Source organism: Enhydra lutris, unplaced genomic scaffold (assembly GCF_002288905.1).
Source record: "Enhydra lutris kenyoni isolate GAN:26980312 unplaced genomic scaffold, ASM228890v2 scaffoldscaffold83, whole genome shotgun sequence".
Lineage (NCBI taxonomy): Eukaryota > Metazoa > Chordata > Mammalia > Carnivora > Mustelidae > Enhydra > Enhydra lutris.
In genome coordinates, this window is record NW_019154167.1 from 4,769,744 (window position 1) to 4,784,183 (window position 14,440).

Here is a 14,440-nt window from a genome sequence, read left to right on the forward strand (position 1 = left end):
TGCTATGTTGAGTTCTCAGAAGCGTTTAAACCAGGCCATACAACGACCTGTACCCAAAAAAAAAAAAAACAAGCTTAGGAAAATAAAAAATTAAAAAAAAAAAAAAAAAAAAAAAAAAGAAAACAATTCTGTTTTCTACAGCATCAAAGGAATAAAATATGTAGGAATAAATTGAACCAAGGAAGTACAAGGCTTGGACACTAAAAATAACAGATTTGATGCAATCCCTACCAAAATTCTAACTGCCCTTTTTGCAGAAATGGACAGCCCGATTCTAAAACTCATGTGGAATTGCAAAAGGGATCCCCAATAGCCAAAACAATCTTAATAAAGAACAAAGAACCTCATGCTTCCTGATTTCAAACTTTACTATAAAGCTTGAGCAATTAAAATAGTACAGTACTGGCATAAGGAGAGACATACATATTAATGGGACAGAATCGACAGTCCAGAAATAAACCTACTCATCTATGACCAATTCATTTCCACAAGGGTACCAAGACCATTCAATAAGCAATGAATATAGTCTTTTCAACAAATCATGTTGGGACAACTGAATATCTACATGCAAAAGAATGAATTTTTACCCCCATCTTCTCCCATATACAAAAAATAACTCAAAATGGTTCAAAGACTAGGTGTAAAAACTAAAACTATAAAACTCTAAGAAGGAAACAGGCGAAAATCTGTATGACCTTGGATTAAGCAATGGTTTTTTAAAATATGACATCATAAGCACAGAACTGAAAGAAGAAATAAACTGAACATTACTAAAATTAAAACCTTTTGTGTGTCAAAGGACAGTATCAAGTAAAAAGACAACCCACAGTAAAGGAAAGATCTTTTGTGAATCATGTATAAGGGTCTAGTAGCCATAACATATAAAGAACTCTTTCAATTCAACAATAAAAGACAACACAAATTAAAAATGGGCTAAGGATTTGAATAGACATTTTTCCAAAAAAGAACACCAATCACCAGCAAGCATATGAAAACTAAGTACATGAAAAGATGCTCAACATCATTACTTATTAGGGAAATGCAAATTAAAACCAAAATGAAATACCCCTTTATATACAGTAGCATGGTTGTCATCAAAAAGACACACAATACTAAGTTTTGGCAAGGACATGGAGCAATTAGAAGTTTCATACATTGCTGGTGGAAATGTAAAATGGTACAGCCACTTTGGAAGACACTTTGGAAGTTCCTCAAAAAGTTAAACATAAAGTTATCACATGACTCAGCAATTCTACTCCTAAGTGTATGTACAAGAGAATTACAAATATATATCCACAGTATGTCAACTATACTTCAATAATAAAAGACACATCCATATAAAAACTTATATCTGAATGTTTACAGCAGTATATTCATAATAGCTGCAAACTGAAAACCAACCATTAGCAGATGAATGGATAAACAAAATGTGACGTGTCCCTATCTATTAAGCAATGAAAAGGAATTAGTGTGGACTGAATGTGTGCACCCTCCCTACACCACCACCACCACCAAATCCCAATCTTGAAGCCCTAATCCTCAGTTTGGAGGATCTGGGGTAGGGCTTTGGGTGATAATTACATTTACATGAGGGTAGACCCCCCCATGATGGGATTGGTGACCATAATTATAAGGGGATGAAGAGAGCACAGCTTGCTCTCTCTCCCCTCTCCATGTGAAGATAAAACAAAAAGCAGCCATATGCAAACCAGGAAAAGGATCCTCTTTAGAATCTGACCATTATGGTATTCTGACCTTGGACTTTTAGCCTCTAGAGCTGTGAGAAATAAATGTTTGTTGTTTAAGCCACCCAGTCTATGGTATTTGTTATAGCAGTTAAGCTAAGACAGAAATGAAGTACTGTGACACACTACAACATGGATGAACCTTGAAAACATGCCAAGTGAAAGAAGCCAGACACATATTATATGAGTACATTTATATGATATGTAAAAAAGCACACCCATAGACAAAGTAGATTAGTGGATGCCAGGTGATGGAGGTGATGAAGGCAGGGGGGAATTGGTAGTATCTGCTAACAGGTATGGATTTCTTTTTAGAGTGATTGAAATGTACCTGAATTAGATAGTTGTGATGGCTGTACAACACTGTGAATATATTAAAAATCACTGAATTATACACTTTAAAATTATCAAAATAGCAAATTTTATCTCAATTTTTTAAAAGCTAAAAATATTTTAATTTTTTATGCAAATCATATTTACAACTGTACATAAAATAGAAACATCTGAAATAATATAAAATATAAAAAGAGGTGTTTTAGATTTGTTTTCCTCTTTAAAAACTCTTAATTTTCAGTGTTGCATTTTTATAACAAGAAAAAACTGAAACCAATCTAAATATTCATTATTAGAGAATAGATTAAATAAATTGTGATATAGCTATTGAAAAGAATGAGATGTTAGTTGCAAAAAAGCAAAGGGCCAAACTGGCTGAAATATGATTCCATTTGTGTGTTTTTAACACTGTGCAAACATACTTGTATCTGCACAAGCTCTTAACAGTGGTAACCAGAGCAGAGTGGGACTTGGAGAACTGTTTTTAACTTCATGCCAGTCTGTCTTCCTATTTTAATAAGAAAATGTTTGAAAAAAATAGTATTTGGTTCCTCCTTTGGAATTTAACTTCCAAGATTTGAATGGCTTTCAAACATAGGAGGCATTCAAGTATCTGTTGAATATTAACATTAGCTATACGCAAGGAAAGCTTCCTCAAATGTTACTGTCTTTTACAATCAGAAAATGGATGTTGCAATAACATGATTTCCATTTTCTGATAGACTGCATTCATTATAAGGCAGAATTTCCAAACAATTTGCCACAAAGCCGTTTTACACGGCATATATGCTACACACACAAAACACTGTAGGGCAAAAAACAGCTCTACTATGAAGAGATTACAAAATGAGAAATTATATTTCTGACAACAGAACCAAAGCTTATGTTTTTATGATAACAGTGGTTTGTGATCTTAGATATATAGAACATAACCCTGATGCAAAGATATTGTGTCCATAAGGACACAAAGGCTATTTACTATAAATGCAGGAAGAACACAGTTGCTTGGATGCATGTGTAGAAAAGTAGATGATATATACTAATGGGAACATTATACAAGTATTAAATCACATGAAAATCCACAAAAGGGTATCTGTAGCATCAGAAGCCTAAATTGTACATTAGCAAAAAAAAGGATACATATTCCATCTAATTCTTACTGTTGCCAGGGATGAAAATATCAAAATACAAATTCATTATTCTATTTATGGAGTAATAATGGTAATACAAGGGGGGAAAAAAACAAACCTACCTGCCATTCAAACTCACTATCTGACCAATCCCAGTATGTGCTAATAGAAGAAGAGACATCACTGCAGACACTCCCCTCAGGGAATAAATCAAAAGAAGTGAAGTCTTGATCATCTAACAGAGAATAGCAATCATCTTGATCTCCAACAGAAACTGATGAAAATAGCTCCTCACTGCACTCTGAGCTGGCAACACTTGTTCCACAAGAAGTTAAATTCCACCTTAAAAACACAACACAAAAGAAATCACAACAGGAACTCCAGAATCCACACAATTTTAAGATATTAATAGGAGATACATTCGAGACATTTATGAAGAATGTAAATACATTTTTTAGGTATGACAATGATATTGTGATTATTTTCAAAGGAGCCCTTATCTTGTAAAGATGTATACTAAAACATTTATGAATGAAATATATTTGGGAATTTTCACAAAATAATAAGGGGAATAAGGAATGAAGAGTGCTATAAAACATATTGCCATATGTGAATAACTGTTAAGCTGGGTGATAGATATATGAGGTTCATTACACTATTCCCTTTACTCTTGTATTTGTCTAAAAATTTGTGTAATAAAATATTTTAAAAGAAAATTGTATCTAGGGCTGCCTGGGTGGCTCAGTTAGTTAAGCATTGTGCCTTCAGCTCAGGTCATGATCCCAGGGTCCTAGGATGGAGTCCCGCATCGGCCTCCTGGCTCAATGGAGTCTGCTTCTCCCTCTGCCTGCCTCTACCCCTGCTTGTGCGCACTCTCTCTCTCTGACAAATACATAAAATCTTTAAAAAAAGAAAATTGCGTCTAAATTAAGAATAAAGTAAAACACCTTCATCTATAAACAACACATATAGCATAGTGATTATGAATACACTCTGAAGTCAGACTGACTTCAAATTTTTGCTGTCGTTTGACTGCTGCTTGATCTTAAGCAAAACATAGTGTCTTCAAGCCTGAGTTCTCATCTTCAAGAGTTATTATGAAGATTACACAGGAATGCATACAGAAGTCTTAGAATAAAAAGTGCTCAATAAATGTTAGTTGTTGTTGTTATTATATTATTATTATATTATTATTATTAATAAAGGAAGAAGGTAGCCACAGCAGGGCAATAGAAAAGCAAAAAGTATACAGAAGTTCAAAGCATGTTTAAATAACTTTTATGTATCAATGCTATACAAGATCACTGCAAAGACATTAGAATAAGAAAGGAGTGATAAACCAGCAATTCCATTACCCAACAATAACTAATCCATAGTATTTTGGTACATGCATATATATCTTTTATAGAATCAGCATCCTGCACACATGCATGCACAAACACACACACATATATACATATTTCAGTATCCTGCTTTCTTCACTTAATATTATATGTTAAACATTTCCCTATGACTATTACTTAAAAACATTTTGATGCCTATATAACATTCTACTAATTAAAAAGTCTCATGATTTACTTAATCTTATTCCTTCAATAATATTTAGGCTGTTTCCATTTTTTTTGGTATTACATATAATACCAAGATGAACTTTTTTGTTTCTAATTATTTATCAAAATACATATAATCTTTCAGGATAGATTACTTGAAAGTACTGAGTCAAAGGATATGACCACTTCTAAAGGTCTTATCATACTTTGTTAAATGCCCTTCTGAAACAATGCACCAACTACACTCCCTGAAGCAGTATATAAAACATGCTCATTTCACCACAATCTTAATAGCAGTAGAATTTTAATTTTTAAAGTTTGACCTATCTGACAGGGGGAGAAAACATTTTTTTAAAAGATCCTATTTATTTATTTGTTAGAGAGTGAGTGAGAACGGGCAGGGGGAGAAGCAGGCTTCCTACTGAGCAAGGAGCCCAACACAGGACTCAATCCCAGGACCCTGGATCATGACCTGAGCGGAAGGCAGACGCCTAACTGACTGAGCCACCCAGGCGTCCTGGAAAAAAAAATTTTATATCAACTTTTATTTCTTCAATTACTGGCAAGATCAAATTTTAAAATGTTTATCAGCTATTTTGTCCTAGTGTTTTTCTATGTGTTAATGTTTTCTTTACTGATTCTATGAGTTCTTGATGCATTAAGAATATTAACACTTTGCTTGTGGTATTTGTTGCTGGCTTAATTTTGTCTTGAAATCTACAAATCTGTTTTCTTTTGTGAATTTCCACTAGCTTCATACTATTAACAAGATAATCTTTATTGCTTAGGCAGCAGTCTAGGGAATTAATCCTTAAGATAATTACTTAGTATATCTGATACTAATAAGATACTGAAATAATGACTTCCTGAAGAAAATCCTGTTACTTACCTATTACTAGGTTGTTTCTCATCCTCATTAAATCCATTTTTTTGAACCATGTTTTTCATTTTTTAACTCCCCCCCTTATTTTGTACTATTAATCTTAACTTCAAAGTTCTTGATTTACAAAATTTAGGCAATTTGACATTTTTATGGCACTTTTTCCTTTGAGCTAAATGTAGAATATTTTAAAGGATCAAAACACACACAGACACACACTCTCTAAACTATTATGGTTCAGTAACTATCAGTACGGATGTCAATATGCTTTGTTAAATAGGTAAAATCTAAAATTCACCTAACATCTTAGAATACCTTGTAATATTACCTAGTTTCATCACATGCTTCCTAGGCAGGCAGTATCCTCATATTTTTAAAAAAATCAACAAACCTAGTAGAATTAACCAAATTTTTCAGGATGTACAATAAGGGAATATAAAAGCTAAAAAATGATAATCACTCTTCTAGACCTAGTAAACCATCATCTATGTTGTATTCTGTGCAAATTTTTTTTTCTTTTGTGTCTTCAAATTGCATGTGAGCTTTTTCAATCTTTATTCATTCACCCACACAACAAACATTTAGTGCCTCATGGGCCAAGTACTGTGTTATGTGGTAGGAAAAGCTGTTAGGTAATTTTTTTTATGAAAATTTTTTTCTGAGCTTGCAAAAATTCAGTAGAAATGTGCTTCCCTCCATGACTAATAATGACTTTCCTTTTCAAAAGACTAGATCACTGACAAGACAGGAATTTGCTTGGTTTTGTGCTCTTAATATAGAGGAAAATCAGTATGTTTCTCAGTTTTCTAGGTCCATGACTTTATAACAGATTTAACAGGATTCTGGATATTCTTAGAAGCTTTTGTTTCTTTTTCTTTTTCCTTTTTTAAATTAACAGTTGTAAGAACACTGGGTTCATACCATCATTCAAACCAATCATTTACAAAATAGAAAAACAGTATTTTTACTACTAGAGATTTTTAAAAATTCTATTATAATTTCCAAATATTGTTATTATGACTTTAAGGCAATGTGAACAAAAACAAAGCAGGTAGTACTTTTATCCACTGCCGGTGAGATTATTTGGTACTGTGTGTGTGTGTGTGTGTGTGTGTGTGTATGTATATATATATACATACATATATATATGTATGTATATATATATATATATATCAAGAGCTTCAAAAAAAGTTCATCCTTTGGACTCAGTAATTGCCATTTCAGGAATCTATCACTTCCCCAGATAGAAATTGGGGGAAAAAATGTTATGCCCAAACATATCTAAACAATATCATTTATAGCAGCCAACAAAGGAAAAGAAATGCCCCCCCAAATATGGGGAAATTAAATAACATATCTAAATAATGATGTTTTTTAATCATTAAAAATTATATTTTCAGGGGGCACCTGGGTGGCTCAGTCAATTGGGTGCTCGACTCTTGATTTCGGCTCAGGCTATGATCTCAGGGTTGTGAGATAGACGATGCCCCCCCCACCCCGTGGGTTTTGGTGCACTCACTCTCTGCGGAGATTGCTTGAGATTCTCTCTCTCCCTCTGCCTCTCCCCCCACTCACACGTTCTCTTGCACTCTCTAGAATAAATAAAATCTTTTTTTAAAAATTATATTTTCAGAGGCACCTGGGTGGCTCAGTCAGTTAAGCATCTGCCTTTGGCTCAGGTCAGGATCCCAGGGTCCTGGGATTGAGGCCTCATGCCCCCAACTCATGTTCTCTCGCTCAAATAAAAAAAAAAAAATTAAGGATTTTATTTATTTGACAGAGAGAAACAGCCAGAGAGGGAACACAAGCAGGGGGAGTGGGAGAGGAAGAAGCAGGCTTCCCACTGAGCAGGGAGCCTGATACAGGGCTTGATGCCAGGACCCTGGGATCATGACCTGAGCCAAAGGCAGATGCTTAACGACTGAGCCACCCAGGCACCCCAAAATCCTTAAAAATTTTTTTTAAAATTTTAAATTAAAAATTGTATTTTCAGACTATTTTTTGAAAAGAAAAACACTTAAAATATAAATGTAAAAACCTGGTCACAAATTATATATAACCTGATCCTGATTTTTTAAAATTATATATAAACATAAAAAGAACATTAAAAGTAACATCAAAATGTTGATAGTTGTTATCTTTACTGAAAGGGGTTATGAGTGATCTTTGCAGTTTTGTATATGCCAATTTTCTTTTTTTCAAGATCTTATTTATTTATTTGACAGGGAGAGAGAGATAGTGAGAAAGCGAATATATGCAGGGGTAGTGGGAGAGGGAGAAGAAGACTCCCTGCTGAGCAGGGAGCCCGATGTGGGGCTTGATTCCAAACTTGGGATCATGACTTGAGCTGAAGGCAGACACTTAATGACTGAGCCACCCACACGCCCTTGCATACGCCAATTTTCTAAAGTGAGCTTTTGTAATAAAAATTTAAGAGTGATTCTTTTAGACTGTTTTGTTGGTTTCAAATATGTCATAAATGACCACTGTGTGCATGTGCTCAGCACTGAACTATTCAAATCTGCAAAGCCCTTACATCTTTTTCCAGTAGGAGAAAGCTACCTGATGCTAACTAAGATCCTAGCTATAACCATAAAACTATTCGCAAAGAAGACTTTCTACTTTAAAAAAGAAAAACGTTGAAAAGAATCCTATTGAAATGGAGTTTAATGCAATAACTAGGCTTGCTGCCCAAATTTTAATTTAAAAAAAAAAAGTAAAGCCGAGAACATTTATCAGCAAATCTTATCTGCCAAAATCCCCATATAGCCACCCCCAACCTCTGCTACAACTTTGGAGCACAATAGGCCATCAAGGCCCCAAGTCAGAGCAGATGACACAATCCCTTCACTATACTCAAATTCTCACCTCTCCTCCTAGTGATCTCAATTGTCTTGGTATTATTATCCATCCCTCTTACCCTCTCTATAGTCTTAGAAGTAAAAAACATTCCATGTAATTCCTAAGAATAAATATTCCATTCATGTTCTGAGTTCATCCCAGCCATCTCCTGTCATCTCACACTCTCTCTCATATTTTCAATTTCTCCCTTTCCTGTGGGCTGCTTCTAAGGAGCTAAAAATTTCTATCCTTGGAAAAGAGAAAACTAAACAAGGCAAACAACAACAGTGAAACCTATCCTGCCAATAGGGTGCACAAAAGTGAGACACTAGGTGCCTGGGTGGCTCAATTGGTTAAGCAACTGCCTTTGGCTCAGGTCATGATCCTGGAGTCCCAGGACTGAGTCCCCACATCAGACTCTCTGCCTGGCAGGGAGTCTGCTTCTCCCTCTGACCCTGCCCCTTCTCATGCTCACTCTCTCTCATTCTCGCTCTCTCAAATAAATAAATAAAATCTTTAATAAAATAAGAAAAAGTGAGACACTGTCCTCTCACTTTTCACAATTATTCAATGTGAAAGTACTGATGTATTACTAAAAGATGAAGAGAATAACACATCTGGTAGTTCATATTAACCTCCTTCACCTCACAATTTAATTATAGCACTTACCAAGATCATAATTTATTCAATTTAGTAAATGACTTCCTTTTTTTTTTTTTTAAAGATTTTATTTATTTATTTGACAGACAGAGATCGCAAGTAGGCAGAGAGGCAGGCAGAGAGAGAGAGGAAGGGAAGCAGGCTCCCTGCCGAGCAGAGAGCCCGATGCGGGACTCGATCCCAGGACCCTGGGATCATGACCTGAGCCGAAGGCAGCGACTTAACCCACTGAGCCACCCAGGCGCCCAATGACTTCCTTTTTTGATAATGGTGGAGGTTGCCATTGACAAATGCTAAAAGAAAACCCTAATTACATCAGAAACATCCTGTCCCAAAACCAAACAAAAATGTCTTACACACCACATATATTCCAATTAACATTTAAATTAAAAAATAATTGGAGCGTCTGGGTGGCCCAGTTGGTTAGGTGTCCAACTCTTGGTTTTGGCTCAGGTCATGATATCAGGTTGAGATCAAGTCCTGCATCGGGTTCAGCACAGAGGCTGCTTGAGCTTCTCTCTTCTCTCCTTGTGCTCCTTCCCCACTCTGGCATGTGCACATTCTTTCTCAAAATAAATACATCTTTAAAAAATAAGTTTCTTGGTTTATCAAAATTTATGTTGTTCTACCAAACTTCCAGACACACCCAACTGGGTCATAAAATCCTAAAAGATACTCCTAGGAATGTGTGAATTCTTAGGAAGGTGGCTGTGTTCATGTAATTTTCCACAGAACCTAGAGTAATGATATGTCATCCTAAGTCACAGGTGACTCTGATATGAACATTATAAACATTCAAACTTAGGGCTCATAAATTAGGAGTGCCCTGAATTCCTTGGTTAACAAAGATTTAAAATATAGCCCAGAGTCCAGTAAACGAGCAGGCACAAAACTGCCATCATCATAAGGCTCTTATCAATGGCATTAAATAAGCTCCACAGTTTTCTTATCAGGTAACAAGGAAGAAGCAAGATAAAGGTAAACCAAGTATCTACCAACTAATAAGGTTTTTATTTCCAATAAAATGTGTTTTATAATGACTAAACCCTAAGCAGAACATCAATACTCAATGGCATTAAATAAGCTCCACAGTTTTCTTATCAGGTAACAAGGAAGAAGCAAGATAAAGGTAAACCAAGTATCTACCAACTAATAAGGTTTTTATTTCCAATAAAATGTGTTTTATAATGACTAAACCCTAAGCAGAACATCAATACTCAAGCAAGATAAAGGTAAACCAAGTATCTACCAACTAATAAGGTTTTTATTTCCAATAAAATGTGTTTTATAATGACTAAACCCTAAGCAGAACATCAATACTCAACCTATAGAGATCTGGTTTTTGAATTGCTGCTTGAACTGGTGATGTGAAGAAAAGATATGACACATGCAAATCCAAAATAAAAGAATTCTGTAAACTAAACTTTGCATACATACATGACTTAGCTGTTTGCTTCTTCCTGAAAAGAACTGACTGGTAGTATACTGTCCTCTCAACTGCCATCTTGAGGAGGGATAGGAAAGAACATTCCAGAATGAGAAAAGATTTAAAAAGCAAGGTAACCTAGGGCAAAAACATCATCTGATATAAATATTGCTACTTCTGCTTCCCCTAATCTCTGTTGAAAAGGGTACAAAGCAAAATACATTAAACCTTCTAGTGCCATTCCAAGCCTTCAGAAAAGTAGGGTAAGAGATGGAGGTTTTTAAAAAGCAGACAAAATGTTTGACTTGGGAAAACTGGAGTTGAACACAAACCTCCTCCATCTTAACTGCCCCATTCTGGAAAACAACCTTGGCCTTACCTTGGTCTTAGAAAAGGAATAGAAAAACACAAGAGAAAAAAATGGGAAGGAGAAAAAGGCCAGAACAAGCTGTAAGAAATATATTCTTCTCCTTGCTTCACTCTTCATCACCCCACCAATTTTGGCAGTGCTTACCCTTAGCCTCTTTCCCCACTCCCTTGCCTTCATCATAGGAGCAGGCTAATTCTGAAATCATTTCACTTCCCTGTGTATAGGACTTGCTCCAATGCTGCAAAACTTAAATAACAGTTGCAAAAGTATAATTTTATACTGTTTTCCAATGCAAACAATCCTAAGCACACTTGATTTCATAAATACATTACACTCATTACACATCATGGGTTAAGTAAGCTTCTGTGAGTCAGTCTAAGAAACTATAACAACCATTTATAACATCTGAGCCATTAGTTCTGTTCCAAGTTTCATCACTGGCTCCAAAGAAGTAATCTTGGCTTTGCCTAACTCAGTTTTATGACCTTGAACTTAGTCTTTCCTCTCTGGGCCTCAGTTTCCTCATTTTTGCAATGAAGATTTGGAAGAGTCGTAACAAATTTACTACCACTTCCTTTTCAAATGTGTTATACTGCTGTTCTGTCTATTTAACTATAACACCTGGTTTACAGACTCTAACTTTCTTTTAGGTAAGAATCTTATCTTACACACCGCCTGTACCTGGTAGAAGCTCAGTAAATCTGTAGGCTGATTTAAGAGGTGGGGGAGGGCATGCAAAAGACATTAAAATGTGGAAGGACTTGTTCATGCTCATGTTGTGGATCAGAAATCAGAACTAGACTCCTTAATTCGATGCCATTATTTTCCACAGCTGAACCCATCTCTTCCCTTGTTCTCCACACACCCTCCCAGGCCTTGGTATATATCTCTCCAATATCCACCTATATTCTAGGTTGGGGCTATGTGTACAACATCTTCACATCCCCCACATTTGGTGTAACACTCAAATGCTTACATGAGAGAATTCTCCAAAACACTCTAGTTTCCAATAAAATCAGTTAGGAGATGCACCCTCTGAGTAAATTTGTATAAGCAAGCCCATCCTAAGCTTAGCTCCATCCCTCCACTGGGGGAGCAAACCAAGGGATAAGCTACATGAAGGAACCTTCCAGATCTAAGCTTACAGATTTTGGCATGGCCTAAAGCGATAAAGCAAAGAGTTCATAAGGAGGAGAAAAAAAAAGAACTGTCTGGTTTCCTGGAGCTTCACAAAAAAAAAAAAATTGGGGTTGGAGTGGAAATTGGGCTGTGAGGAAGATTATAAATCAGGAAACTGGGGGCTCCTGGGTGGTTCAGCGGGTTAAAGCCTCTGCCTTTGGCTCAGGTCATGATCCCAGGGTTCTGGGATCGAGCCCCACATCGGGCTCTCTGCTCGGCAGGGAGCCTGCTTCCTCCTCTCTCTCTGCCTGCCTCTCTGCCTACTTGTGATCTCTGTCAAATAAATAAATAAAATCTTTTTAAAAAATCAGGAAACTGACGATTCTAGCTTTCAAAGTGCCATCTTTCAAAAGAACCATAGATGGTTTTGAGTCATCCGAAATCTCTAGAGCATATGGAAAATGGAAGGGGTTAAACTTTCTCGGGTGGATGGAAACACGGATGCATCTTAAAACTGAAGGTGCGGATTTGGGATTCTCCCTGCACAGATGAGGCAGGAGGGGAAAGGGAGGCGTCGCTATGGTCAAAAGATGAATGGGGAAAAGGGAGCAAGTAAAATGCTGGCCAAAAGGAAAATCGGAGGGCAGGAGTGAAAATAGGGAGGGGGACAGGGAAGGAGCCAGGAAAGGAGCGCTGGTCGGAGGAAGGTGGGGGAGGGGACGAACGGAAGCGCAGACCCGAGGCGGAGCGCCAGGTTTGGGAGGGACCCAGCGTTCTCCCTTTTGAGGCAGGGGCGTGGGCACTTCGCCCCTGCCCTCAGCGACGGTTCATACCTGTTGGTGTGGAAGCGGTGGAGTGGATCCGTGCGATGACAAGAGGAAAGCTGGCAGCCGAAGTCGCTGATGTCCAGGCAGCCTGGCTCCTCGCTCGGGCAGGTGCCCACTCCGCGAGGGGGTCCCAGAAGCGGGAAGGGCTCCTCGGGGGTTAGAAACTTCTCGTATGAAGTGGTGGCCGACGTCTCGTCGGACATGGCTGGAGACGGCCTGGCTTTGGGCTCCCTCTGTGGCCCAGGGCTGCTCCCGCGCCTGCCCCTTCCCCCACTCTAACCTGTCCGCCGCCGCCGCCAAGTCGGGGTGTGCCCACCGGAGCTCGCTAACAGGCTGAGCGCCGCGGCCAGATGCCGCCCAGGGAATGCCGGCCGCGCTAAGAGGCTGCTAGAGGGCACAGCAACGGACTGGCCACCCCGTTAGCAGCTCTGTGGCCTCGGCAACCCTCTCCGTCGCGGCCGCTGCCCGGCCCAGCCCAGTCAGCGCAGCGCAGCGCAGCGAAGCGCCGCCGCCGCCCCCGCCGCCCCGCCCACCGCGCTCGCAGCTCGCAACTGCAGCAATCCGCCGGCACCCGCTTGGAGAAGAAAGGCGGTGGGAAGCCGCTCCCTGTGCCCCCTGCTGGAGCGGAGGAGGAATTGAACCGCCGCCCGCCCGCCCTCCAAGGGTCGAATCTGGGGTTCCTCGCGCTGGAAAGGCCCTGCGCTTCAGGCCAACCACCTCTGTTTTTTTACCCACGACTGATTAATAAGCAGCAAGCGGCAGCCCTAAGAAAAGGGACTTGGCCAAGGTCACACTGCGAGTGCGTGAGAAAGAATCCAGATGCCCTGGTTCCCAGCGTACTCGACCACCCTGTCCCAATTCAGTGAGTATTTATATTGAGCCCCTGCAGTGTGTGCCCAGCACTGTGCAATGAGCTGTAGGGGAAATCGGCCAAGTAAGAAAAAAGATAGTCCCTGCTTCACCCTTGATCTTCTAACCCTGAGAATTCTACATAACAGCCACCAAGCTATTCAGAGCTGCTGGACACGTAGTGCTCTTTTGTGCTCTGTGCTCTAGCTCCCATTATGCATTCTGCTTGGAATGCCCTGCCGGTTCTCCCCTGCTAATCCTTAAAGCCCCAGCTCTAAGGTTACCTCCTCTGTGAAGCCTTCCCTGACTCCCAGATGAGTCTTACATATTCCTGCCATTGCTTCAGTAGAAATAATATTATGGCGCTTAGCTTGTTCAACTTAAGTCAGCTTAGTAGGTGTCACATACCATTCTATCCTCCTGTCTCTTTCTCTTTTCTCTGCTTTCCAGACAAGTGGTTGCAGATCTTGGAATTGTAAAAAATTTTTTTTAATATTTGGAGGAAAATACAAGATTCCCAATTTCTTATTTTGCCAAATGAAGGCCATTTTTTTAAACTGCTACTACTTTATAAAAGGAAGCAAATTTTCATATAAAATAATAAGGGCATAGTCTCTTAATAAAAACACTAAATATATTTAGCTTTATGGAAAAACTCATTACATTGAACTTTGAGGGAAACCTAAAACTAAACTAGGTGCAAAAAAGAA

General features: G+C 38.4%; 2 protein-coding genes across 3 annotated transcripts in view; both read right to left on the minus strand.

The window, feature by feature from the left end:
- LOC111161291 (family with sequence similarity 199, X-linked) overlaps nucleotides 1-13,191 on the minus strand; it is a 33,797-nt gene extending 20,606 nt beyond the window's left edge. For both annotated transcript variants that reach the window (XM_022524871.1, XM_022524870.1), the window contains exons 1-2: nucleotides 12,888-13,191; nucleotides 3,331-3,550 (exon numbers count right to left, since the gene is read on the minus strand). In XM_022524871.1, coding sequence (XP_022380579.1) covers nucleotides 3,331-3,550; nucleotides 12,888-13,084 — 417 coding nt within the window. In that variant the 5' untranslated portion in view covers nucleotides 13,085-13,191. The remainder of the gene's footprint in view (nucleotides 1-3,330; nucleotides 3,551-12,887) is intronic.
- A 77-nt stretch (nucleotides 13,192-13,268) lies between these two features.
- LOC111161286 (zinc finger CCHC-type containing 18) overlaps nucleotides 13,269-14,440 on the minus strand; it is a 52,117-nt gene continuing 50,945 nt past the window's right edge. Inside the window, 1 exon segment of the mRNA XM_022524868.1 lies at nucleotides 13,269-13,618. Within this exon segment, the coding sequence (XP_022380576.1) occupies nucleotides 13,269-13,618 (350 nt within the window).